This window comes from Camelus ferus, chromosome 7 (assembly GCF_009834535.1).
Source record: "Camelus ferus isolate YT-003-E chromosome 7, BCGSAC_Cfer_1.0, whole genome shotgun sequence".
Lineage (NCBI taxonomy): Eukaryota > Metazoa > Chordata > Mammalia > Artiodactyla > Camelidae > Camelus > Camelus ferus.
Window position 1 is genome coordinate 2,610,523 of NC_045702.1, and position 26,563 is coordinate 2,637,085.

Sequence of the window (26,563 nt, forward strand, 5' to 3'; positions counted from 1 at the left end):
CGTTAGATGTCCATATACCATGCTGGGAAGGAAAGGGGCAGTGTGTGTCGCTTTAGAAAGTTCAGGTGAAGCGGGTGGGTAAGCAGGCAGCCTCGTGCGCGCCTGGAGCAGTGACGGTTGTGGGAGATAAACTGGCAGAGGTGTATTGTCTCCCGTTCTAGGGGCCAGAAGTCCCCAGCCAGGGGGAGGGGGCAGGCGCCCCCAGGCCTCTCCTGCTTGGGGCTCCTTGGAGCTCCTCTTCTGTCTTCACTTCTCTGTCTTTCTTCCCCTTTTGACGAGGACACTGATCCTGTTGGATCAGGGCCCGCCCTTGTGACCTCCTCTCAACTTCGTTAAATCCTCAAAGACTTTCCTTTAAATAAGAGCACATTCTGAGGTGCTGGGAGTGGGCCTTCCTTCCCTGTTTCCTGTGGAGGGGACACAGGGTGAAGGACCACACTGTCCTGGGGAACAAGTCCACGAGGAAGAGCCTTTGGATTAAAAACAGGAGGCAACGCTATTTGGAAAAAGGAAGCTATCCCCACTTTTTCTTCCCCCTTCTCGGAGAGCCCAGGTCCTCAGGTAGCAATCACCTGCCGATGCTCTTAACTGACTGTTACGGAAATGACAGGCCAGCCAAGAAACAAGCACCACTCGGAGGGTTGGAGTACTCAGATGTCTTACGCCGGCGGGCTCAGAGGGGCTTCTGCTCCGAAGCTCTGAGCACCTTCAAGACGTGCACATGAGGTTTTATAGGGTTAATTACAAGTATGGGGCTATTAGCCAATAAGGTTCAAACAACAAAAAGCAAGGAATCAGTACACTGGAGCTTGTCAACTTGGAACAGATCACGTTACTGACACTTGTTGAGCTTGGATCTACGAGTTAGCTTGTTAGCCCAGTAAACTGACACTGAACTTCAGATTAACGAGTTAGCCCGGCAGAACTTAGATCAGTAAACCGACACTTACCGCACTTACATTTGTGACTTAGCTCGTTAGCCCAGCTGGGCTTTGCCTTCACATTCCCCCCTCTTGATGCTTTCACAACCCTTGTTGGAGTAAGCACCATCATTTAGCTGTTGCAGGGGCTCATAATTGGAGGCTAACATCTGAAGTTTTATAGCCTCTATTTGCTCACTGACAAAGCAGGTCAGGAAGTTTAGGACACAGGGCCCAATTAGCAGAACTGCAAAAATCAGGGTTAAGGGACCTATGAACGGTGCCAGCCAGGAGGTCCAGCCCCAGGGGCCTGTCCATGGGCTCTTATCTAAAATATGTTTTTTTTTTTTTACTCGGTCTTGTAACTCTTGAACCATTTTTCTGACAATTTCTGATTGATTGGCATAAAAACAACACTTTTCGTTTAGGAAGAGGCATAGTCCCCCCTCTTTGGCCGTGAGTAAGTCCAGACCCCTTCTGTTTTGTAAGACCAACCTCGGCCAGAGAGTCAATCTGATTTTGCAGAGTTTCCAGGGTTTCTGCTATTTGTTGGAGATCGTGGCTGAATTCACCTGTAAGCTGAAAATACAGGTTGGTTACATGGACCACTTGTCACCCGGCTCCATGCAGGTGCATCGTGCAGCCAAGGGGAGTGAGGGCATTAGCGTCAGTAGCATCAGCCTTATGATTATCTTAGACATGATGCTGCGGTGATGGCATTAATTATAACAAGATATAAAATAGCTATCAGGATTTTATGGCCTATGTTCCAGTCAGGTGAGGCGGCACTAGCTAGCCCCACTGCTAGTACGCAGACTGGTATAGCAAACAAGGAAAGAGGCAAGGGAGCACAAAAGAAATACATTTAACAGCTGCGTTGAGCTTTCCTCAAGCTTCGGCCTTGCGTTGACTAGCCAGCTTCCGGGTGTGGCTAGAGCAGGGCTCGTGGATCCCTTTCTGGTCCCTCTTGATCTTGATCTTGAACGGGTCTCCCGGGACATTCTCAATTTTTTAGGGACCCTCCATCTGAGGTGCAGTCACTCTCTTGACCCTGGAGTGGTGGATCCAAGGGATGATTCCTGCAACTTTAACAGCTGTAGGAGTGGTTAATACCACTAGATATGGTCCCTTCCATGTTGGTTTGAGAGGTTCCTTTTTCCAGTCCTTCACCCATACCTGGTCACCTGGTTGATGGGGATGCACTTGGACCCCTAATGAAATGGGGTTTTTTTCTATCACCCAACCCCAAACTTCTCGTAGTACTTTTCCTAGTCCCAACAGTTGTTGGTGGAGCCCTAAATTTTCTATTTCTGGGGTGGGATTTCTCATCCTGACTAAAGGTGGTGGTCGCCCATAGAGGATTTCAAAGGGAGAGTACCCAATATTAAATCTTGGGGTGCATCTAATTCGCAACAGAGCCAGGGGTAGAATGTCCACCCAGGGGAGCTGGGTTTCTTGGCTGATTTTAGCTATCATTTGTTTTAGAGTTCTGTTCATTCGTTCTACCTTCCCTGAGCTTTGAGGCCGGTATGCTGTGTGCAGGTTTCAGCGGATGCTCAGTGCCTTTGCCACTTGCTGTACAATTTCTGCCACAAAGGCGGGTCCATTGTCAGACCCGATGGAGGTAGGCATTCCAAATCGAGGGATAACATCCCTGAGGAGAGCCTTTGTCATTTTCCTTGCTTTCTCTGTCCTGGTGGGGTAGGCCTCTACCCACTCTGTGAAGGTGCAGACGAAAACCAGCAGGTACTTATATCCCTTACTGGGCCCAAGTTCAGTAAAGTCCACTTCTAAATCTTCAAAGGGAGCCAGTCCGCATCGTTGTATTTTCATTGGCCCAGTTAGCCCTTGTTTTGGATTGTTTTGTGCACAGAGCAAGCAGCATTGGGAAAATGATGCACACAGAGTAGGGAGACGAGAAATTAGGAAATATCGCTTTAAGAGGGCCTCCAAAGCCGTTTTTCCCATATGTGTGGCTTCGTGTTGTTGGACTAGACTATAAGCTAGTCGTTCTGGGATGAAAACCCTTCCATCCGTTATGATCCACCATCCGTCCTTTCCTTTTTTTTCCTTGTTCAGCCTGTGCCCACTTGTTTTTGTCGTGGCTATATTTTGGGGCAGTGGGTAGCTCTGGCGCTGCCATAACTTTAATTACTGAGTGTTCCCAGGCAGCTGCTTCTCTTGCCTTGTGATCAGTTAGCCTGTTCCCCTGGCTCACAGGGTCATTTCCTCTTTGGTGTCCCTTACAGTGAATAACGGCCACTTCCTTTGGATCCCATACTGCCTCCAGTAACTGCAAAATTTCTTCTTTGTTTTTGATTTCTTTTCCCCCAGCAGTCAAAAGTCCTCTCTCCTTATAGATGGCTCCATGTACATGCAAGGTTGCAAGTGCATATTTGGAATCGGTGTATATATTGACTCATTTTCCTTTCCCTTCCCTTAGTGCCTGGACCAGTGCCCAGATCTCTGCTCGCTGAGCAGACCATCCTGGGGGAAGGGACTCTGTCTTTATTACCTCTCGGGTTGTTGTTACAGCGTAACCTGCTCGCTGTTTTCCATCTTGCATGTAACTGCTGCCGTCTGTGAAAAGTTCCAGGTCTGGGTTTTGCAGGGGCTTGTCGGTTAGATCAGGCCTGCTTGCATACACCTCTTCGATGATTTTTTCGCAGTCGTGGTCAGGCTGCCCTTCCCTCTCAGGCAAATATGTGGCTGGGTTTAAGGTTCGCATAGTCTCTAGATGGACTCTTGGATTTTTACATAGAAGCCCCTGGTAGTGGGTCATCCTTGTGTTAGTTATCCATTTGTAACCTGGGCCGTTCATCAGGGCCACCACAGAATGGGGCACTTTTACATTTAAAGTCTGTCCCAGTGTGAGTTTGTCTGCCTCGTTGACCAGGAGGGCTGTGGCAGCGAGGGCCCGTAAACAGGGTGGCCATCCTGATGCTACAGGGCCCAGTCTTTTAGACAAATAGGCCACAGGTCGCTGCCGTGGCCCCACATTCTGAGTCAGGACTCCAAGAGCGGTTTGGTCTCTTTCATGTACAAACAGATTAATCTCTCGTGTTACATCTGGTAAGCCTAGTGCTGGGGCTTGGGTGAGCAGTTCCTTTAATTGCCTAAAGGCATTTTCTTGTTTAGTTTCCCATTTGAGGGTTTCTTTTCCTGATCCAGCAGTTGCTTTGTAGAGGGGCTTGGCTATTTTTGAAAACCCAGGGATCCAGATCCGGCAAAACCCAGCTGCACCCAGGAACTCTCGCAGTTTTCTTTTTGTTTCCGGTCTGGGTATGGCGCAAATAACTTGTTTTTGTTTTGGTCCTAGGGCTCGGTGTCCCTCTGAGATAATAAATCCCAAGTATTTGACTGTCTTTTTGGCCTGGACCGGCTGAGCTGCTAATATCTTGTATTGTCCAGGTCCATTTGAGCAAAACCGAATCCATGGGGGTAGAGTCTGGGCGATATTTAGCCAGGAGTCAATGTAAGGGAATTGATCTGGGTGGCCTGGGGTTCCAGTGATTATTTGATAGACTGCTCGCACTGTTGCTAGGTCCAGAGTTTCTCCTGAGGGCCACCCGACTCCAAAGGCCGGCCATTCAAGCTCACACAAAGTGCGGAGCCTGCCGGGGATCATTCGAATTCCATAGTCTCCTGGGAACCCCTTTTTGAAATTCTTAATCATGCAGTCTAGAGTGGTGGGTTTCGACTTAGAGCCTCCCATTCTTTTTAGATGTTTAAGGATAATAGATCTGTTGCTTTAGATGTTTAGGAAGGTAGCCTTTATATCTTTTTTCTTTACTCTTTAAAACACCAGAGTTTCCAGAGAGACTGCTCTCTTGCTGGGTCTATGAGTTGTTTTAAGGCTAACTTGGTCAGGGACTCTGGATTCCAGTCACAGCTGATGTCTCTGGAACTCAAGGCCTCAAGCAGTTCCAGGGACTTTCTTTATTAAATCCTCTCTATATCCTAACTAACATATCAGGGGCGTGGGACTGATGACAGATGGTAAAACAAATGGACTAGAAAAGGGACCTCCGAGGCCAGGTGAGCCCGGTCCTGAAGGAATTCATCTTCTAAATTTGAGTCCTGGGGGTCTGGGTTTAGGCAAAAGGGGCACTACTTGGGTCAGTTCAGTAGGGGAACAATAAGTCTCGGGTGTTCTGTGACAGTCAGGTAGGAGACTTTCTCACAGAAATAGCATCTTAGCCTCCGAGGGCACAGGGGTGATGACTCATTGGCTGTCTATGTCCTTTTCCCTCCCAGTGTAGCCACCCTGTGCCGGTGTCGCAGACAAGACAAGGGAGGGTTTTCGTTGCGTCCGCCTGGCCGCTCCCCTCGCGGGGACGAAGGTGCCTCTTAGCTTTGGCAGGTCAGTATAAGCCGCTGACTCGGATCGGGACCCTGAGGGACTGATACCGCCCTGAGCTGTATGAGGTCACCACGGAACCGCAGGTTGGGACTCACTCAAACTCCGTAGCAGAATGCTGTGGAGCTACAAACTCGAGCCTGATTGCATGCTTCACAGGCTGCTCATTCACACACACACACACACACACACACACACACACACACACACACACACACGTTAACAACAGTCCTCCCACCAATACCAATATCCTGTTTCCTGTAGGAGGGGATCCGCCTCCTCTTCTGTCCACTGGGACAGGACCTGATACCTGACCTGATTTCCCTGTCTGAAATACCATCAGACGGAGAGCCTGTAGGAGGGGATCAGCCTCCTCTTCTGTCCAGTGGGACAGGACCTGATTCCTCCCGGGGGATCCTACCTTGTCCGGACGGCCACCTGGTGAGTCTGTCCGTCCCTCCACGGTGTCTGGCTCTGGTTGTAGCCCAGCCACCCAGGGGGCCGAGTTGCCTTCACGAAAGAGAACCCGGAATACCATCGGGCGGCGCCACCTCGTTCGCTGCCGGAGTCCCGTCCCCCGGTCGGCCGGAGCCACCAGTCCAGCGGCTCAAGGGGCCGGCGTGGTTGTATCTCACTGGGGCCTCCAGAAATGTTATAGAAATGACAGGCCAGCCAAGAAAAAAGCACCACTTGAAGGGTTGGAGTACTCAGATGTCTTACGCCGGCAGGCTCAGAGGGGCTTCTGCTCCGAAGCTCTGAGCACCTTCAAGACGTGCACATGAGGTTTTATAGGGTTAATTACAAGTATGGGGCTATTAGCCAATAAGGCTCAAACAACAAAAAGCAAGGAATCAGTACACTGGAGCTTGTCAACTTGGAACAGATCACGTTACTGACACTTGTTGAGCTTGGATCTACAAGTTAGCTTGTTAGCCCAGTAAACTGACACTAAACTTCAGATTTATGAGTTAGCCCAGCAGAACTTAGATCAGTAAACCGACACTTATCGCACTTAGATTTGTGACTTAGCTCGTTAGCCCAGCTGGGCTTTTCCTTCACATGACAACCAAAGACCAAGTTCAGGTGCTGGATTTAAAAATCTAGGCTAAGCTGAGAATTGGGTTCAGAGTGCCTGGCACCTGAGTATTTGACACCCTCCCTACCCACCCATCCTTCTCCATCCGAAAATCCTTTAGAATCCCTATCACGAAGGATTGGGGTTACTAGGATGAAACAGAAACAGTGTCCCCAGAGAACTTTGTGTCCCCAGAAGCAAACACTAGATCTCCTTGAGGAGCAGGTGGACTCTGACATCAGGGCTATGGTTTTCAACAACCAACCGAGCAAATGCAGGCACCTGTGTCCGGATCTGAGGAAACACAGGTTCCTTATGAGAAGCCCTTGGGCAGAGCTTTCCCGTGCGCGCAGACTTCTAAGAGGACTTGAAGTCTGTTTCTAGTTCTTTGAGGTGTAATGTGCGGATGCTCCCTCCTCGGACACGGGAAACTCTGAGGTGACCTTTCAAGTGACCAGTTGGCATGTTGACTTTTTTCTGGAGGCCAGCTTCCAAGGCCAGGTGACAGAGCCTCAGGACTGGCCGACTGGTCGGTCACATGGGGGGCTCTCAGATGCCGCCGGCCAGGCTCGCACACCTCTGGGGCCACAAGAACTGGGAGCTGGGAAGCAACACATTAGGAGCCGTGCAGATGTGATTCGAAGGGTTCTGTCAAGCCCACTCTGCCCTCCTCACCTTGGAATGTTTCTCAGGGCTTATCTGTCCACGCGCCCCCTGCTCTCCTTGCATCTTGGCAGCTAACGTGAGTGATGCAAAATCGGGGAAAGATCGAGGCCCACTGTTCTGTTGGCTTGGGTGCCGGGCTCCCGGGCGCAAAGGGGGAGTAGCAGGGGCCTGGGTGCCGGGCCCCCTGGCGCGAAGTGGGAGTAGCAGGGGTCTGGGTGCCGGGCCCCCGGGTGTGAAGGGGGAGTAGCAGGGTCTGAAGGCAGTCCGATAGCAGATGCAGCTCCCTCTCACATGTCGGAGCAGTCCTGCCTGGAAGAGACAAGTGTAGGGATGTAAATGCACACTGAGAAGGCCGAGCAAGCCGGGGGCCACCCCAGGCCCTCGGGTCGCCCTGGGTGGGGATGGCTGGCAGATGCTGGTACCAGGGCAGGGAGGTCGAGGGCGTGAACAACTCTAACCCCGTGTCGGGGAAAGCAGTTCGCCTCCCCGGGGACAGGGCCTCACATCTGTGACACAATAACCCAAGGGCAGTAAGACCCTCATCTGGGGGCTGGTGAGGAAAGTAAAGCGATGTTGTTGTTGGAAACTGCGCCCGCACTAAAACTTTACTGTGATTCACTCCTGGATTTCAGCACCAAAAAGAAAAAAGTGGGTGGCGGGGAGGCTATAGCTCACTGGTAGAGCACAGTCTAGGATGCAGGAGGTCCTGGGCTCGATCCTCAGAACCTCCAATTAGAAAACAAACAACAAAAAAAAATCATCAAACTTTACTTGGAGGACCCTCCTCCCGGCTATACTCAGAGCTCTCATTTTATGAGTGACCTTAACAACCTTAGTTTCACAGCAGGTTGGCGATCACACATTGGGAGAGGCAGCAAATACGACAGTGGGCAGCCAGAGTGCCTGCTGCCTATCAGGCAACAGGTGCTTGAGAACGTTTGTTGAATGACTGATGGATGGATGAGTGAGTGATTTATCCCACATTCTTCCTCAGGCGTTTGTGGACGAGGAGCTGGACCCTGAGGCTGAGGGAAGAGCAGGACGAAGACAGCCAGTCCTCCCCTCGGGGACTCACAGCTGAGGGCGGACCAGAGCACAGCATGGCTGGAACAGCCAGATGGGCCTTGGAGACTCTGGGCTGAGGTCTGAAGGATGAATGAGAAAAAACTCTATAATTTTACATGGAAAACCTACCTGAGAGAAGACAAAGGAAAAACATGAAGAGCTTGGTTCTCGTGAAGACATTACTTTAGTGGATGTTTAACTTCATCTTTCTCGACCGTCTCATGTTCCTGAACTGGAGAGTGTGCGTCACTGGAACAGCCAAAACCGTGGAGGACTTGTGAGACAGTGCCAGCGCCCTAGGAATACTCTGTGCATGAAAAGTGCAGTGCAGAGCTGCTCGCCACCCACAGCTCTGTCTGCAGTCACAAACTGGGACTGGAACTCCCACCCCGAGGGCACCATCTAGCCCTTCCACTCCTTCCAGAGCCAGTGGCTTATGCCAGCACTTACATTCAGGTAAGGCACTCTTCAGGGGTGACTCTTAGGGAGAAAATCCACAGAGCACTAGATTTGGGACCTAGGACTTGGATGCAGGGTTAATACATCTTTCTTTGAATATTTTGGCTGCTTTAGGGATCAATATGAGGTCCCCCCCAAGGCTAATTTATTGCTTATCAGCCTGCCTCCTCTCTCAGGGCGGGCCTGAAGGTAGAGCAGTGGGTGGTGGGCCAGCTGCTTACTGCATAAGATAATGTGTTGGAGCTGAATTCTAATATCTTTATTAATATTTTACATTAATGCTTTCCAAAAGTATATTCCTACTCTAAGACTGTATCTGCCGGTTACCTTGTTACAAAGAGATCATCAGAAAATGAACACTGTTGGCAGAAGTTCTCTTTTAGAACATGAAGTAGCAGAGGCGAATTCAGATTTGTTCCTGCTCCCCTCCCCTCTTTTTACACCAAGGTAAAACGAGTATCTGTAATTCGAGGGTGGTGGCCCCTGGGCACCAGATGACTCAGTTATGTCTAATTTAAGTCTTCAGACTAACTGCCAGAGACACTCCTCAGATGAGATCTCAGGAGCCTCTGAGAACCGGCTAAGCACAGCGCCCTGGTCCATCCCAAGTCCCTGTTCCCTCAGCCTTGCTCACGCCGCTGATGAGGCTGGACAGGGAGGCCCACTGTGAATTACATGCCTTCCCTTTAGTGAAGTGGGGTAATCCAGACCAGAAAAAGTCCAGGGAGCTGTTTCACTCTCCAAACTTACTCTGAAACACAGGCTTGGACTAGTTGGGCGTGGGCATTCCACGTGTTGGAGCCACGTAAATTGGATTAATCTCAGGCAAAATCAAGTCTGTGTGGTGAGGGCAGGGTACCAGCCCTGCATCTTCCGTACATAAGCAGGTTTGCGTCCCATGTAGGAGAAGCGTGTGGGCTTGGACTGTATTATAAAATGTACTAGGCTGAGTATCATCAGGCAGATTTCTCCACGATCAGTGCCATGGGCCCTGGGCGTCCTCCCTTTCCGCGGGCGCAGGGCTGCCTTCTGGGAAGTCTGTGCCAGGCCCAGCAAGTCAGCAGAGCAGGGGCCGCAGCTCAGGCCCAGCCCTGCCTCCTCCCCAGAGGGGTTTCTCTTAGGCTTCCCTGCCGAGCACCTGCAGGAGGGCAGCTCCTGAGTACCTCTTCCCGGGAACCCTTCACCTTCCCAGGTGCCCAGCCTCTTGGGAAGCCTCCCCAGGCCGCTCCAGGTGCCACCCTGTGTGGTCCCTTCTTCTCTAGAGAGAATGAAACAGCACGCACCCTGCCCTTTCTGGGCGGTGCCTTCAGCCTACTCCCCGGCTTGGCCCTGCGGGCCTGTTTTTGCCTGAGCCGTGATGAAAGCCCCGCCAAGCGCCCTGCCCCGGTGGAGCGCATCCTGCAGAGCTGTGCAGAGACCGTGCAGGGAGGGCACCGTGCGGGGTGGGGGGCACAACACCTTCCAGAGTCAGCTGGGACGGCTCTCCACCCAGCAGGCACCCAGGGACGCGCGCCTCAGCCAAGATGCTGCCCCTCTGACGTGCTGGCTGTTACTCGGGGTCCCTGGATGTGCCGCTTGTTACCAGGGTTTCTGGTGATGCCAGCTGTTACTTGGTCAGGATGCTCCACCTTCTTCCTGGGCTGTTTGCTGGGAGGCTGGAGGGTCCTGCCCTCTGATGTACACACACACACACACACACACACACCCGCCCCAGAACAGAGAGAAGGGGCCCTTTCACTCTAAGACCGAGGAGAGCACTCCTGGGAGAGGGCAGAGCCAGGCCCTGAGGGGACTGAAGGAGGTTACACAGGGCTTCTACCTGTCACTTTAAACTGTAAGAAAAAAATATTTTCCCCAAGAAATGGTTGTATTGAAACTTAGTAAATTTTGAAGAGCTATAAAATATTCTTCCATTCCAATTTCAAACATCCTACACAGAGAATCCTCAACCCTTTTAAAGAAAAGCCTTTAAATACAATGGTTGGTTTTGAAACTTTAATAAAAGTAAAAAAATGAATGCAAAAGAACACAATGCTGAAAACTTAGTATGAATGTGAATTTCACTAGATGTTCAAATCTGGTATAGTGCAAATTTTTTGTACTATTTTACATTTTACAAACTCAAATCACTTTGGCTCATATACTTGCTATGAAGTATCGGCAACAAAGTTTCTTCAGATCCGTATCTTTTGGCTACATTGTTTCCAACAGATATAAATTTGTTTCCAGTTTAAGAGAAAAAAAATACTCGTCCGTGCACGATCAAGTATATTTGATTCAATTACTGCTTTTATCTAATAACTTCTGGTTGTTCATAAAATGCTGACATGTTCATTGAAAAATCTTTTCGCATAGCTGATCATTCATTTTGGTTTTCAGAAAATGTATAAGGGATCATTGCAAAGTTTGGAATGATCCCACTTTCTTTTAAACAAAATTCCTCTAGGACAAATTAGCTACAGCAACCTAAAGTTTACTCCAGGATATTTTCCTCCAAACAAAAACCAAACCGCAACCAGGACCATCATGTGAGTGGAGCCGCGGCCGCCTCTCACAGCCATGGCACCCGGCCCGCTGACTGCCCACTGCTGCTGTAAAGGAGTCTTTCATCACACCACTTTCGCAGAATTTGAAACAACCAAAAACATTTGAATTGCAAAATACAAAAAGGTAAATTCGTAAGTAAAAATGACGCTTTTACTAAACCCACAGAACTGGAGTATTTCAAAGGACCAGAGCTGAGTGGAGGGCAAACAACAAAGTAACTTCGCGGCCGAGAGAAATTATTGCTGGATTTGCCTCCATGCAGCACTGAAATGGAGAACCCTCCTTACCATCTTATACGTTAAAAAAAAATAAATATTTAAGAGAATACAAGGCTCAGATTGGTTTTCATATACATTGCACTTCAAGTTGAAGACCCAGTACTTGCAAGCTGGGTCTAACATGGTCTATGCCATTAAATGAATACATTGTGCTCACACGTCTTTGCGTATTTAGAAACACCAAATGTTTAATGCAGTGACATATGCACTCTTCTTTCTACAAGGCAATCACAGATTGCAAATCCTATAGGGCTGTGGAGAAAAAACTGTCACCTCTGTCCCAAAGCATCAAAGGAACAACAGACAGTCCTGGCTCCTAAGACTGAGACACACGGCAGACAGTGGTTTCCTCCTGGACGACTGGGGCTTCTGGGTGGACCGCAAACGGAGGTGGAAAGTCCAGGACGTCACAGTGCAGGACGAGGACCCCTCACGGCCCAGCCGCAGTCAGATTGTCTGCACGAAACCCTGGGGGGACCGGGAGGCCCGTCCTGCACTGTGACGCGCGCGGCCACGGGAGCCTGGCCTCCCTACGCTGCCCCTCTGCCACCTCTTTTTTCACACAACCCTATTTTTAAAAATCTTTTGGATCAGTAATATTCCTATAGTACCACTCTTCGTCTCTGTAAGCACCATCGAGCTACCCCCCCGGGCACCGGTACGAAACCAGAGCTGGTAGTTAGGCTTCAGTTCGAGGCCCTGAAGTATGGCAACTTGTTTTAATAATGAATGAAACCGAATCCTGGGGACCCTGCGGCCGGCGGCCCAGCTCTGGCACCTCCGGGGCCGCCGGCATGGCAGCGCCTCACTGCGAGCGGTCCCTCCTCCCGCCCTGCTGTTCCAGAAGAGATGGCACCTTCTCCAGGGTCGCCTGCAGTCAGCCCAGTCCACATACATCACTGAGGAAAAAAGGGAACCTTTGTCACAATCCAGTCTCACAGATTTTCTTCCCAAATCTTGTGATTCTTCAGGATCAGTGGCTTTGAAGACTCAATCACTGTGTGGCTTTTCAGGAACACCCTACGTGCGAAAAGAGAAAAACAGCAAGAGAAAATTAGCACTAACTGTACACATATTCTAACTAGCAAGGAAGTGGACCCGAAAAAGTGAACGATGAAAAATTCCCTTGACTGGGATAAGATGATGGAGATAAGAAATGCAGAACAGCAAACACGCTCCGACAACCCCAATGGGATGTCCTCCTTGGCCCAGGCCAGGAGCCACCTGTCCACTGAGAGCAGTGAGGCGGGCGGGGCGCAGCCCCCAAGCCGAGTGGCAGCCTGGGGCTACTGAGAGCACAGGGTCGCCCATCTGCTCACTCTGCAGCCAAAGGAGCACTGTCTCTTCTGTAAGTCAGTTTGTCTGTCTGGGGAAAGGAAGGTGTTTGCCACAGACCAAATGAACACCTGGTTTCTCCGCCATAACTCACCCTACCAGCAGTCTTGTGAGACAGACATCTGAAGCAGATCTCGCTCCGGAATGCTTTCACCGACAGAGCTTCACAGCTCAGAATCCGGGTCCACACTCGCTTCTCACCTGACCTGCACCTGTTACTGCCCTCCAGGCCCTGCCCAGTCTATCCCCAGAGGACAGCGGTTCACTGATGGAGGGGCAGGCCCAAGATCAGATGGCTCTCCTGAGGCCACAGAGCAGCGGAGGGCAGATGCACCTCAGGGGGAACCTTCTCCCCTGACGCAGTCTTTCCTCTTGCTTCCCGAGGAGGTGGAGGAGCCCCAGTCTACAGACCAGCCATGCTGCGAGCTGGGGGCTGGTTCCTGCCCTGGGGTGCTCGGACTCTGAGGAACTGACAAGCTGACTCCAGGAGAGCTGCCCGAGAGCAGCACCCACACAGCATCTGCTTCTAGGACGGAGGGCAGAGGAGGCTACGTGGTCCCAAGACCCGAGGTTCCAGTCCCGCTCTGCAACCATGCAGGTGGGCGGGGCGGCCTCCCTGACCTGCCATTTCCCCACCTCCAAACTGCTGTTACAGGATGAAATCAGCTGGCAATGAAATGTTTAGCACAACACCTCAGGTGTAGCCAGTGCAGCCCTCAAAACCGATAATGTTACTAACTACCTTTAGCTGCTGAATCTCACACAGAAACAGCAAATTCAGCTCCACCTGCCCGGGAAGCAGGGCTGTAACCCGGCGTCCCCCGGGGCCTGGGCTCCAGGAAGCAGGGCCACACTCCTCGCTGGGGCAGCTGGAAGCCTTACTTTTTCTGACAAAAGGCTTGAAGCTACAAAGTGCAATGAATACAGATTCTGTAAAATGATGTTAAGACTCAGACTGACAGCAAATACCGCACAGGAAAAGCTGCTCAAACCACCTAAGGCCAACTTGTAGGTTTGGGGCCTGGCTACCTTGAAGTAATTACATTTCCCTTTGAGGGCAGGAACCATGGTCACGTGACCAGAGGAGCATGAGGGAGCCTGACGCAGCAGCATGTGGCGAGGGGCGGGGCGTCACCAGGTAGACCAGGAGCCTCACATCCCACTGGGCTCAGCCAGCTTTGGTCAGTGTTGACCAGCGCCCACCCCGGTCTCCTCACCTTCAGACCTTCATCTCCTCTGCTCTGTCACCTCCCATCACAGAAGCCCTACTTGGTGAAGATGCCAGTTTTAAACCAAGAATTCATTCTTAAACGCTGCCCCTAATGCACCAGGCCAGTTGCACTTTCCGTGTGAGGGCCACAGGGAGGGCTGCACTGGGAGCAAAGGCCTGCGTGGGCACAGCCCGAGGACACCGAGCCACTGCCTGGGTTTTTAGGGCGGAAATAATTTTAAAATTCCGAACAAAGAGTAGAGCTCACTTTATAAGTAAGCTGTTAATTTTTTTCATTTCTTTGAAAGAAGCACCCCAACTCCTTTAAAAAGAGAATGTTTAACTTGCTCTTTTTAAAGACTTTCTCGGACAAGAAAGATGCTTTGTCATAGCCCAAACTTTCAAGACTCCACAAAACCGCGGTAAGAGGATGAGCATTTCTAAGGCTAAAAGTTCCGGGTCACAAATACAAAAGCGTGCAGGGCACCCTCCACGATTTGCTAGATTCTCCCCAGTGCTTTCAGGAGAGACTCGATCACAGACACTTTGAGGGATGGAAGAAGAAACAAAAAGGCAGACATCAGGCTGGACAGAGGGAGCTTTTCCCCAATTTTAAATAAAAACGATGAAAAAGCTTAAGGAGAATTACAGCTATACCAACTATCTGTTTGAAGTGATATTTAAAACTTTCAACCATCTTTTCAAAAAACAAAAATGTCTGCAAGGGATGGAAGGATGGCTGACGAAACTCCCTCCCCGCAGTGTCACCGTGAAAGGGGTGACCACACCGCTCTCCTGAGTCTCCTTCCCCCTCCAGGTGTGGGGAGCTTGTGCACGACATGAAGCTTCCACCTCTATCAAAAAGATGTGCGTTTACTGAAGCTGGCTCAGAGCCCTGCATCGTAAACGTCTAACGGTGCAGCCCAGCCGTCCTCCCAAAGGTCTAACAATCAACTGGCTGAATGTCGTCTGTTTTAAGTCTGTGAAGAGTCACGTGCTTGGAGACAGTTCACCCCTTAAGCCTGACTAGAAGCCTTCCACTGAGCAGCACTGAAACACAAACCTCAGACCAACACGGTCCCTGCGCTGGCTCGTCCTACCCTGAACCAGCGCGGTGGGCGCCGGGAGAGGAGCCGGCGCCTGGAGGGGCCGCTCACATGCCCCGAGGCCGCGTGACCACAGTGTTTGCGGAAAAAGGGCCAAGTCCTCTGACTCATCAGGGGACGCGAGAAACAAGCTTTCTCAGTGGAGTCTTGTTTTGGCGGCAGATCGTCAAGGACTACAGAGGGAGGAAGGGAAGGACAATCCACACCCACGAGCCCAGGCAACACACTATGAATTCCGCCCTCTGAACAGTTTCTGTTTCTGTGAACGGCCAAGGAGCCTCAGATTCAGCTCTCACGAGCATCAGCCGGCACGGAGGAGGGACCAAGACAAGTTTCTGAAGAAGCCCAATCGAGAAACCATTCCTCTCAGAGGCAAACGCTCAGTTCCTTTTTCTTGTAAGACTACAGCTTCTTTTTCGGTTCATTTTATTTAAGCCTCTGAGTCAAAGTCTACTTGAGATAACCGTTAAATAAACATCCACATTTCCTTCTCTTTTACAAAAGTGCTCACGTGCTGACCTTCAACTCCAGAAAAGAATGACTAAGTGATCTCTGACTCTGTCCGGCTTCCTGGCTCCGCGAAACGGCTCGGTGCCTGTGGGTTCCCCCTTAGTGAGCCAGGCCCCCCCCCCCAGGTCCTACGCCCTTCCCTGGTATCGTCTGCCCCGCGTGAAGGCAGGGAGGGAACTCATTATAAATGGTTCATTCAGCCATTTCAGTCGCCTTTTCCCGATAGTTACCCCGGGAGCGGCAGCTCAGAAGAGCTGCTGAACGTGTCTGTGCCGTGAGGGCGGCGCCAGGACCCTAGTTCCCATCCAGCCCTCCCTGAGTTGACAGATCCCTGAATCCCGGAGTCTGTATAACTTAGCAAAGAAGTTCCTGGGCATTGTCCCTATTTAAAAAAAAAAAAAATACACTCTTTTCTGAATAATTGTTGCTACTGAGTCTCAGCTAGGCACCAACACCAATTCTAATGTGCTATGTAAAGCAAGCGTCTCAGGCTGAAAACCAGCGTCAGCGCGAAGGCGACAACCTCACATACCATGGCCAGTTGCCGCCCGATGTTTCCCACTGTCACGCCTCCCGAGAAGAAGATGCAGGGCAGCCAGGAGCGGATGTAGAGGAAGTCTGGGGACGTGTACCTGGAGGGAGAGGGAGACGTGAGCCCGCGCAGCCGGCTCCCCGGTGCCCGCTCCGCCAACAACGCCTCAACACTGTGTCCACCGTGACTGCCTGGTTTTCCTCCACATCAGGTGTGTTACATCCACACAGGTTTCCTTTATGCTTACAACCTTTACAGACAGTGCATGTTTAACACGTGGATCAATGACAAGCAGTGTTTCTGAGAGTTTCATGCCTAAAGTTATGTCACTAGACACAGATAATAACCCCAGCCTAGTGGGCAGTCCTAATAAGTCAGGTAACAGCTTCTAGCTGGCGGTGATGTTTGAGGGCACGTGCTTACTGGTAGACACCGTTGTACACCAGCAGCTGGGTGATCAGAGTGGCGAGGAAAGCGATGGTGATCCCAAGGCCGAGGCCACTTCTTGAACGGTCGAATGTCCACCAAAGGCCCAAAGACAGGGCCGCTAGCGTCAAGGAGAGCTGAACGTTATTGGCAAAATCCAATTTCTGGTGACACAGAGTTAAGGAAAAGTTTAATACTTTTTAATACAACCAAAACCAAACAACCCCCAGGGCCGACGCGTCTGCACCACACAGCTCTCCATCCACAGAAGCTGCCCAGTGAGCCGCAGGAAGGCCTTGCTGGACACAAGACTGCCTTGCCATGATCAAGATGACATGGAACGCCTCCGGCATCACTGGGTCAAACTCGACTTTACAAGTAAACTTTCCGAAAGCCACACAGAAAATTCTACAGGGATTTCAGCCACAAATCAACGTATTTTACTAGCAAGTCTTCTATAGCCCCACTTTTACTTCTTTTTTTATTAGTAATTTGAACTGAGCAAGCACAGTCTTCGCCCCACGTCTGCAAGAAGCAGACACCTCATCACAGTGGCCTTCACCACAACTCAGCTGGTGGACACGCAGCTGGCTTGATCACGACACACTTATCAACTCTGACAAAACAAATCTGTCAGAGCCAAGATATCTTCTAATACTCCTTTTTGACATTCTCATCATTAAAATTGGAGTGGAGCAGATTTAAGAAGCAGTAACTCTAAAAATGCCTTTCTCCAAGATTTAAAAATATAATCTAGCTGTACTAAAGGAAACCGTAAATCTTTTGAGACCTAGTAACCTATGGCCCATTTTCTGAAAGCTGCACTATGTACATTTGTGTAATGCTGTCCACCTAGGCGTGCCCAGCTGCACCCTGGAGTTTGCGTCCACTAAGAACCCTATTCGAGAGGGCGCCGCTGTTGACTGGCCCTGGGACCTCCGTGCTCACAGCCAGGCTTCTCCTCAACCTTCTGGAAGACACAGCTCCTTACTGGGCCAAGGAGCCAGGTCTTCACAATGGAAGTATGTTTAAGGTAGAATTTACGGAACAAACTCCAAACCAAAAAAGGGAGGAGAGACGGGGCGTCCGCTCTGGTCCTGGTGTTACTGAACTGTTCCCTGAAATGAACTGAAAAGACTCCAAAAACCACTCTGAAAATTCTGCTTAGAGCAAACTGGGCAACACACTCTGAAGTTGCACTCGGAAGAAGACTGTCCAAGTCACCAGGAGGGTAACAGACATTTACTAAAAGTAACAGAACACCCGATGTGTAAGGTAAGACACTGCCCCGGGGGGCACAGCCATGGAAGGATACGGCACTGGCGTGGTTGATGCCGACAAAGACCGCCACGCAGCGCATGACGCTGGCCCACTCCCTCTTGAACTTGTGTGGCTCTCCGAGGCGACTGTCGATGCAGGGGTAGAGGAGGCCGACCACAGCTGTGCGGGAAGGAAGAGGTGGCGTCAGCGCTGCCAGCTTAAAGTGACGTGGTTTCCACGCAGGCAGCTACTAAACCACTCCTTTTCCTAGAAGATTTACCAGCTACGGTATAATACTCAAATTTAAACAGATTTTACATTTTTGTTCTCCTTGAGTACTAACAACAAAAAAATCACACTGTTTTGAAACATTTAAAATAAAACCGCAGTTCTTTGGTTTGAACCATGGAAGGGACAGAGCAGGGGGTTCATTACTCACTTACAAAACACTCAAACACCTGCGCAGCTGGCCTTGTGTTTGTGTCAGTGTCGTTCCATTTTACAGTGCAGAGGTGAGCGTCCACCAGTGCCGTGAGGCCACAGCATAAGCTGACATCCCTCAGACTCGCACCGATTCTGGGCACCTTTGTGTTGCTCTGACTTTGCCCTCTGGGTCACAAAAGCCACATTCCCAGAGGGTGGCCCTGCACTTGACGGTTAATGGGTTACAGCATTTTCTGCAGGAGCCCCTGAGCATGCCCTGGGCATCACCCGTGGGGCACTGGACAACCACGCTCGGCGGTCCCTGAGCCCAGGCACAGGAACAAGGCCTCGCTCCCAGTTCACCTGGTGGAACCTGGCTCTTCGTGTTTGTTGCCTCATGTGTAAAGTGATGAGGATTATGTAACTAGAAGACAGAGGAGGAAGAGCTTGCCGTGGTCTGGAATAGTGAGCAAATTTTCCCGGAAACAGGATTCACAGAGAATTCAGTCAGGGCAGACACTGGCATTCCATGAGAGAAAATGGAAAAATAAAAGCAAGAGAGAAGAGGGCGCGTGGTGACTGGTGGGGTGCAGACCGGGGGCCCAATTGTGGACACAAGCTCACTACATAAAGTCGCCCAGGTACTGCGGTTTGAGCCAGGCAGGAGCTACACCTGGTGTCCACGAAAGAGGGAACCATTTTAGGTTCCTGAACAGAGAAAGAAACACAGTTTTAGCCAAACATTTGATGAAAGATTCTGTCTCAATTTCATATTACATTTTATCAAGTTCTAATTTTGGCGTTTCGGAAAATGGAATCAAACAATTCTGTAACTTTAGTTACTATAACTTATTCTTGCCCTTAAGGTTGAAAGCTAAATAGGTGGAAATGTACTAAGGAATTTTTCCCTTATACTCTTAACTGATGGTTAAAAAAAGGAAGTAGGGTATGAGCAATTGTGTTTCAGATATCCCTGGAATTCCTTGAAGCTTCAATTACAAAGATAGCCTAAACTAAAATGGCTCAGTGGTTTTAAGATCAAGTTTTTGATTCAGAGAAAGAAACTACTGTGCCAAATGGGATGAAAAATAAAATTCTGCACTTAGATCTGCTTCTCAAAAACTATTCTTAATAGTATAACCTTATACTTAGAATTTAGAAAAACAAAGCAGGATGCTGTCTTTCTGAGAACAAAGGTGAAAACATTTCTACCCACTGCCTGGTAAGCACAGCACCCCTCCTCTGATGTGTCCTGGCTGGAACACAGTTCTCCAGCTCCAAGCCTGGGGCTTCCCTGCTGTTTGGTGTGAGTCTGCCCAGAAGGCAGCGTATTTCTACAGTGCAGGGGACACACCCAGACTCCATGGGGGAGGCAGGTAGTTATGAACAGCGGGCCACTCTGCTGTGTCCCCTTGGCCATGGTTGCTTAACCTGTCTGTAATTCAGTTTCTACGTCTGTAAAATGGAGCTATAGCAGAGGACTGCTGTAAGGACTAATGCAGAGCACATAAAACACAAGGTAAGCCTGTCCATGACCATCAGTCACAGAGCACACAGGAGGGCGCCCCTCCTGCAGTACTGCAGTCACTTAGGTCCGCACCTGTCCTGCCTGCCGACCACGGGATGCCCCACAGGGGCTGGTCTGCTCACTCGGTACTTGAAACAGCAAGCACCAGACAAATCAATGAATGCTGTGCGTCCAGACAAGTTCTGAGTGCTCTTCTGGGCCGAGATCATTTTGGCATTTTTATAAAACCGGCCAAATAACCAAGAAATTCTACTCAAAAAAAAAAAAAAATCCACCTGTTCACAGTTTATAGACTGTTGATCCTGGGTTGTGTTTTGTGGCTGGTTGAGTGTACTAAGATCTAAACTCTGAACAGGGGTTCCTTTTCCCTACCAACGTCATCTACAGGGCCCAGCAGTTTTGGGAGGAAAGCCTGGCTTTGGCCACGTTCACTGGGCCATCCCGAAAAAGGAAGTGAGGGAGGCCAGCAGCTCTGCCCACCCAGCCCACGTGACGGTTTGTTTTCAGTCACCCAGAAGTGTAGCGTGTTGGTGGGGGCAGCCAATCGCACTTCAGTCCCGCCGCTCACCAGTTCCGCCCGCGGCCAATCCGGGCGGCGTGCTTAGGATGACAGCTGCGGGGCTCCCCCAACGCTGTCCTCAGGGCCAGGTCAGTAGGAGGGAAGGACCTCGGCCAGCCTGGCACAGACAGTTCTCGCCCCACCTCGTGTCCATCCCCGGGTTTCCTCTGGCCTCCAGAGACTAGCTGGGAGGGTCACTGTCCTCTCCTTCCTTCCTTCCCTAAACACGGTCACTGGAGATGTACACTTTTCCTTTGTGGATGGTCCCATTTTCAAATAAATGGTCCTCAGAGGCTGAAAAACGTTCTTAACCCAACATACGTTTTTCATTTCTACTCACCAGCTGCCGTCCCACAACAGGGAGGAACCCACCAGGCAGAGGAGAAGATAGTGGCGATGACCTCCTCAGGGAACAGGGTGACATTTCTCTGGACCTGCAGCAGGTTCAGCACCAGGGCCAGGACGACCCCCACTGAGAACAGCACCAGGCTCCTCTGCAGCAAGTGGTGGTGCCAGCTGTGGCCCCCCAAGCCAGAGCTCTGAGGCCCGGGGGCAGGGTCAGTGCCCCCGGCACCGTGGGCCACCAGCAGAGAGGGGCCGGACACTGAGGACGTAGTCATTTCTCCCACTTTGGCCTCCAGTCCTCCGGCACCGGCCCTCAGGTGGCTTCTGTGCTTCACACCCTTAGCACAGGGACAGCTCCAGAGGTGGTCGTCCAGTCTAGGCATCAGCCACCAGTCTGACGGGCTTTCCTGCAAGAAAAAGGGTGGAGAGGTGGAATCCCCATCAAGTTCACTTCCAAAACACAGCAGGTCCAGGTCCAGGGAGGCCCAGTCAGAGGGAGGGCTCTGCCCAGGTTCATTGCCGGCACGTCCAGGAAAGCCCTCAAGTCCCTCAGAGAGCGGGTTCGGGGGCAGCCCACGGGCAGGGACCACGGGGACGGGACTGCAAGGACACTGCCCACACGCCCCACCTTGGGGGGTGCACAGGCTGCTTTCAGCGGCAGCCAGGTGTTAGGTACACCTGAGTGTTAAGGTCCTGCGGCGATGCCCCTCTCCGTAAGCTCTGAAGTTCTGGCCCGTCCAGTACAAAAGTTTTCCAGACCTCGTCTGTCTGCAGGAGGCAGAGCCCAAGTTACTGGGGCCCTCCTGGACGGAGAGAAGCACTAGCCGGGCCAACACGGGCTTGGGGGTGCAGCCCCCATCTCCGAGGCTGGGGCTGGGATCTGGGCATGCGTTCAGGCCCGAAGGTTGGTGCCGAGGGCCCCAACGGAAGGCCGCCTGGAGGGGCGGCTGCTAGGAGTGGAGGCGCCGGGACCTCGACATCCCCGCCCGACCCGCCCCCGGACCTCCCCACCGCCCCCGGCCCGGTCCCCTTGCCGAGCCCCGCGTACCTGGCCGAGGGGGGCCCGCCCGCGGGCTCGCCGACGGAGGAGACCGCAGAGGGGTAGTCGCGGCCCAGACCGCCTGGAGTTGGGCCCGCGGCGGTCGGCGCGCGGCGCAGCTTATAAGGCAGGCGGCGGGGGTCCGGCTCACGTGACCCCGGTCCGGCCCGCCGCCCCGCCCTCGCGCCTGGAGGCGTGGCCTCCGCGGGCCCCGCCCCGCCCGCGCGCCCGTCCGCTCGGGGTCTGGTGAGGCTTCCGCGGCCAATCGGGGGCGGGCGGCCCATATGACGTCATCACACGCCACCGCCGCCCCGCGCCCGGCGCGTTGGCTCGGGAGCGCGGACGGGCGGACGGACGGCGGGCTGGCGGCGCCGGGCGGGACTGCCGGGGCTCGGGGTGGGCGGGGGCCGGACGGAGGCACGGACGGCTGGGGCTGGCCGTGGCTGGCGGGGCCGGACTGCCGGACGGCGGGGGCGGGAGGGGAAGAGCGGAGCCGGCAGAGAGCGCCCCGCGCAGGTTCCGCCCGGACGGCGGCGGAGGGCGATTTCCAGCCCTCGGCAGCCGCGGGCCTGGCGTCCGCGGGCTGCACACCCTGGGTCCAGATCCTCACCCAGGCGTGGCCCGTTCGTAAGCGTCCCCTTGGGGAAGGCCGTCCGCTTGGTCACTCTGCACCTGCGTGTCTCCTGATGATGCTGCGACCTCTCCTCCACGTCCCGAGCCTCCGGATGGTCACCACGCCTGCTGATTTCAGGCAGGTCCGTGCAAGCAGTGACCAGAAGGTGCTCGCTCGTAGTCAGGGCCCGGAGACAGGAGTTGTTTATTACGTGTGCAAGGATGTATGTCAAACACGAAGGATGTTTCATGTCTCCCAGACACCAGAGTGGTTCAGAAACCTTTTTTTCACATAAGACCCTTTGTGAAAATGTAAATGATAAAAGTTTCATTCATAAAGTAATGTCTTCTAGTTTCTAATCGCCTTTCCTCCCATTGGAAAACAAACCATGGAAACCAGTCAGGAAAATTAAGTTTTATCTTGTTGATGTGGTATATGTGTATCCTGTTTGCTATGTGGGCCACGCCACCTAAACAGGAGGGCAGGCCCCATGCCAACTGAAAACCCACATCTTGTTGAGCCAAGAGCACGTTATTTAAGATGTGTGTGAACGACGATAGAGAAAGTCTGGTCTTTTGTGGTGTTTGTGGGTGAGCAGAGACTGGGGGGATGTTTGTGCTCTCAGTAGCAAACCTCATGGCCAAGAGACCCCGCAGGTTTAGGCAGCCTGAAATACCACGTTGTGTGGCATTTTCAACATTAGGGTTTGTCGCTTTATGCCAGAAGTTTAAAAAAAAAAAACCCTGAAACATCTTCCTGAGGTATCTGTATTTCATTCTGGAGGGAGGTGCAGGGGGAGGATTGACAGGAATTTGTAATGGTACCCAGGAGTCTTCACTGAAGAGTAATGCTTGCAGTGGATGTGTTCGCCTTTCCTGAACCATAATGGTGTTTCATTAGGAAACATGGAAAGCACTATGTAAAGATGTTTGCCTTGTTAGTTTGTTACTGTTCCCCTCCCCCCGCCATCAGTACCAGTTTCTCTTTTCTGTCACCTCCACCTTACAGACCAGACACAGCCTGGTTGTATGGATGTCCCACCCCCAGTACATGATGCCAACCTGGCACGAACTTAATCTGATCTGTGAAAGCATAAATTAAAAGTGTCGTCACTATGGATTAGAATAGAAAATTGCTCAGGAACGGTTATGTTCAATCAAGACAGCATTTGCTAGCTGTGTGCCTTGTCTTCATTTCTTGAGCATGACCCAGACAAAGCAAGAGTGGATGGAGAGGAGGGGTTCCATCTTCAGCTCTGCCTGCAGGTGGACAGAACCAGGCGTTCCTCTCTCTGCCCCATTCTCTACTCTGTACTTTGTTCCCCAAAGTTCAGAGCAGTTTTGACTTCAAGGAATCCGGGTCTTGGCCGTTATCTCCGCTCCACCTTGCATGAGTGCGTGAAGAAATGTGTGTGTGTGTATACACATACTATCACAGTAACATTGGAACTTTGTGGTAGCAAAAATATAAAAAGCTGTCCAGCTATCAGCCGATAGGACGCTGGCTAGACAAGAGATGGCACACTGTATGATCATGTAGATAACAGGATGGGTACTGTGTAGCTGAGAGTCAGTCCAGCCACCAGAAGCCTGTGCTGGGTCTCCACTACCACGTCGTCAGCCTTAAGTCCCGGACAGTCTTAACCTGTTATGTATGCTACAGATTGAGCTCTTAACCTCATAGAGATCCATGTACATCACAGCCTTGACCCTGAAGTGTAGGCATGTCATGGATTCAACTGGGAAACAGCAGAAAATGCAGGAAGCTTCTCTTCAGCACGTCTGCTTTCAAAACCTGGTTTATCCACACAAATGGAGCCCCGTAAGCCAGGGTGACAGCTCTTTGCTTTCGTACCGAGCTGCCATGTACAGGGATTCCTGACAGCACAGAAATCAGTGTATCTGTCTCCTGGGATCTAAAGTGGTTTTCTTCATTTTTGTCCCCTGCCATCCTGCCCAGCTATGCAGACCCAGCACCCTTCGGTTCTAATACCCCTTATGTCCAAGTGCATACCTTATAAAAGGACTTTGTGGGCTCCTGTGCTGTCTGTCTGCAATGTGGAAGAGAGCTGTCAGTCCGTTCGCTAACTGGCGTGTTGAGGTCTGCTCACTCAATTACCCTTTTCCTCTGCCTGAGTCCATGTTGGTACAGGCAGCCTCTGACTCTCCATCCCTCTTGTATCCACGCTGAGACTTTATGAACCAGGGGCCTCCCGGGCCACGCAGAGGCCCTGTGGACCTGTGGGAGGGCTGCCTGTGGGCTGTGTTCTGCTGGGTCCCTGCCGAGGGCTGTCAGTGTGGCCCCAGTCTCAGGTAGCGTTTGTCACTGCCTCCCCAGGTGTGTGTGGTTTGCCTAGGTGCCTTTGGAGTCTGGTCCCATGAATGAAGTCAGTCCAGGGGAATGACGTGGAAGAATTTGAATTTGCTCTCTTGGAGAACGCAGCTTCCGTAACTGAAACCATGTTCAAATGTTTTGAGAGTTTGAAATTCCATTATCTCCAGCGAGGCTTTTATTGATGTAGTTTCCCTAGTCAACGTGGGCTCTCTGTTGAATATAACGAGATCTATGCTCTGCAGCCCCAGTTGGTCACTCTGAGCTAAGTGTCTGGGGAAGTGTGCTCATGAGGGTACCATTTAGTTCTTAAGTGTCCTGCTCTGTATTAATCATTATGGATGTGCTATTGCACAAGGAGTATTTACTGTTGTTTACCAACTAAACCCAGTGCCGTGACTTCTCCCCAGTCACTCACTGACGTAACAGTACTCACTAGCTCTTTTAGACACAGGTGAATCCTGGGACCGTGGTGTGGGTGGTGCGTGTTCTAAGGACTTTTGAGATGTCATGTGAGCAATCTACTGCCTTAGTCTGTGTTCCTACTATCCTTTTTATTATAACGTTAATAACTTTATAATATTTTTTAAAATAGGGTAGATGGTTATATTATTTGTTAATAGAAAAACATCACATGCTCCTTGTAAAACATTCAGAAAATATGGAAAAATATATTTTAAAAGGTCCCATCCCCCCACCTAGGGACACTTAGTGTAACTTTCTGGGGTGTGTATTTCCAGATACTTTCCATATCATGTATATGCGTGTTTTTAAAAAATGCAAATAGGAGTGTACTTGGCATGTAGTAGAGCTGGTCCTTTGGAGAGCAGGAATGTTTTTCAAAGTCAATCAGCAAAGACTGTGCCATCCTTTTTTTTTTTTTTCTCTTTGCTTTTTTGTTTGTTTGTTTTTTTAGGGGAGAGGTAATTAGGTTTATTTATTTATTTTTAAGGGAGGTACTGGGGATTGAACCCAGGACATTGGGCGTTATATATAGCACGCACTCTACCCCTGAGCTACACCCTCCTCCATATCATCCTACTTTAACAGCTTCATTGAGATAAAATTCACAAGCCGTGAAATTTACTCATTTAAAGTGTACAGTTCAATAATCTTTAGTATTATATCCACAAAGTTGTGCAACCAACACCACAGTCAGTTTTAGAACATTTTCATTGATCCAGAAAGACACTGTGTGCCTCAGCTGTCACCCTCCTTGCCCACCCCCAGTCCACCCTCCCGGCCCCCACTCCCCAGCCCTAGGCAACCATGATCCCCTTCTGGCTGCGCAGTTTCCCTGTGCAGTCTGGTTATGGTTCTGGAGTTCTGCATGAACGGGAGTATATAACCTGTGGTCCTTTGTGTCCAGCTTCTGTCCCTTAGCGTCATGTTTTCAGGGCTCATCTGTATCGCGTGTCAGTACTTCTTCCTGGTCAAGTAACGCCCCATTGTGTGGAGACAGTCACGTTCTGTTTACCTGTTCACCAGCTGATGGACCAGTGCGTTGTTTTCCCTGTTTAGCTATGATGAATAATGCTTCTACAAACGCCTGGTGTGTGAGTGTCTGTGTGGGCACGTGTTTTCACGTCTCTTGGGTGGAGCTGCCAGGAGTGGACCTGCCCGTCATGTGGTAACTCTGTCATTATGGATCTGCTGGACTCTTTTCCAAAGCAGCTGTTCCACTTTATGTTCCTACCAGTAGCGTGTGAGGGTTCTGGTTCCCCCACGTGCTCACCAACCTTGCCGTTGTCTGCCTTTCTGATTCTAGTTATCCCAGTGGGTGTGAAGCGTGCGTGTCATCGTTCTGATAGCAGGATGACACTACTTCTGTGGGGGGGGGGGCGTGCCTTAGCTTACTTGCTAAGACTTCATTGGCAAGTGTCATCCCAGCAAGAGTGAGGGGAAGAGGAGGAGGAGGAAACAGAGACGACGCCTCATCCGCGTGGCTGCAGCTGTCCGCGGAAGCGCATTCAGCT

At 51.2% G+C, this 26,563-nt stretch overlaps 1 protein-coding gene across 2 annotated transcripts; it reads right to left on the reverse strand.

The window, feature by feature from the left end:
- Positions 1-10,526: 10,526 nt before the first annotated feature.
- Positions 10,527-21,809, reverse strand: INSIG1 (insulin induced gene 1). Of its 2 annotated transcripts, none has more exons than XM_032483038.1 (6): positions 21,653-21,809; positions 20,600-21,011; positions 17,805-17,929; positions 16,487-16,653; positions 16,064-16,163; positions 10,527-12,269 (listed from the first exon to the last, which is right to left on the reverse strand). In XM_032483038.1, exons 2-6 carry the CDS (start codon positions 20,985-20,987, stop codon positions 12,267-12,269), a joined length of 783 nt encoding a protein of 260 aa, XP_032338929.1. In that variant the 5' UTR covers positions 20,988-21,011; positions 21,653-21,809; the 3' UTR covers positions 10,527-12,266. The 2 variants fall into 2 exon arrangements, with proteins under 2 accessions (XP_032338929.1, XP_032338928.1); XM_032483037.1 differs by having other exon boundaries at positions 10,527-12,390.
- Positions 21,810-26,563: the final 4,754 nt, after the last annotated feature.

What these genes read in the sequence shown, in the direction of transcription:
- INSIG1 (XM_032483037.1), bottom strand. Translation starts at nt 20,987, where the DNA reads ATGCCTAGACTGGACGACCACCTCTGGAGCTGTCCCTGTGCTAAGGGT. An exon ending in GCATCAACCACGCCAGTGCC is followed by an intron (nt 16,654 to 17,804) that starts GTATCCTTCCAT and finishes CTGTGTCACCAG; the next exon opens with AAATTGGATTTTGCCAATAA. An exon ending in GTGTACAACGGTGTCTACCA is followed by an intron (nt 16,164 to 16,486) that starts GTAAGCACGTGC and finishes CTCTCCCTCCAG; the next exon opens with GTACACGTCCCCAGACTTCC.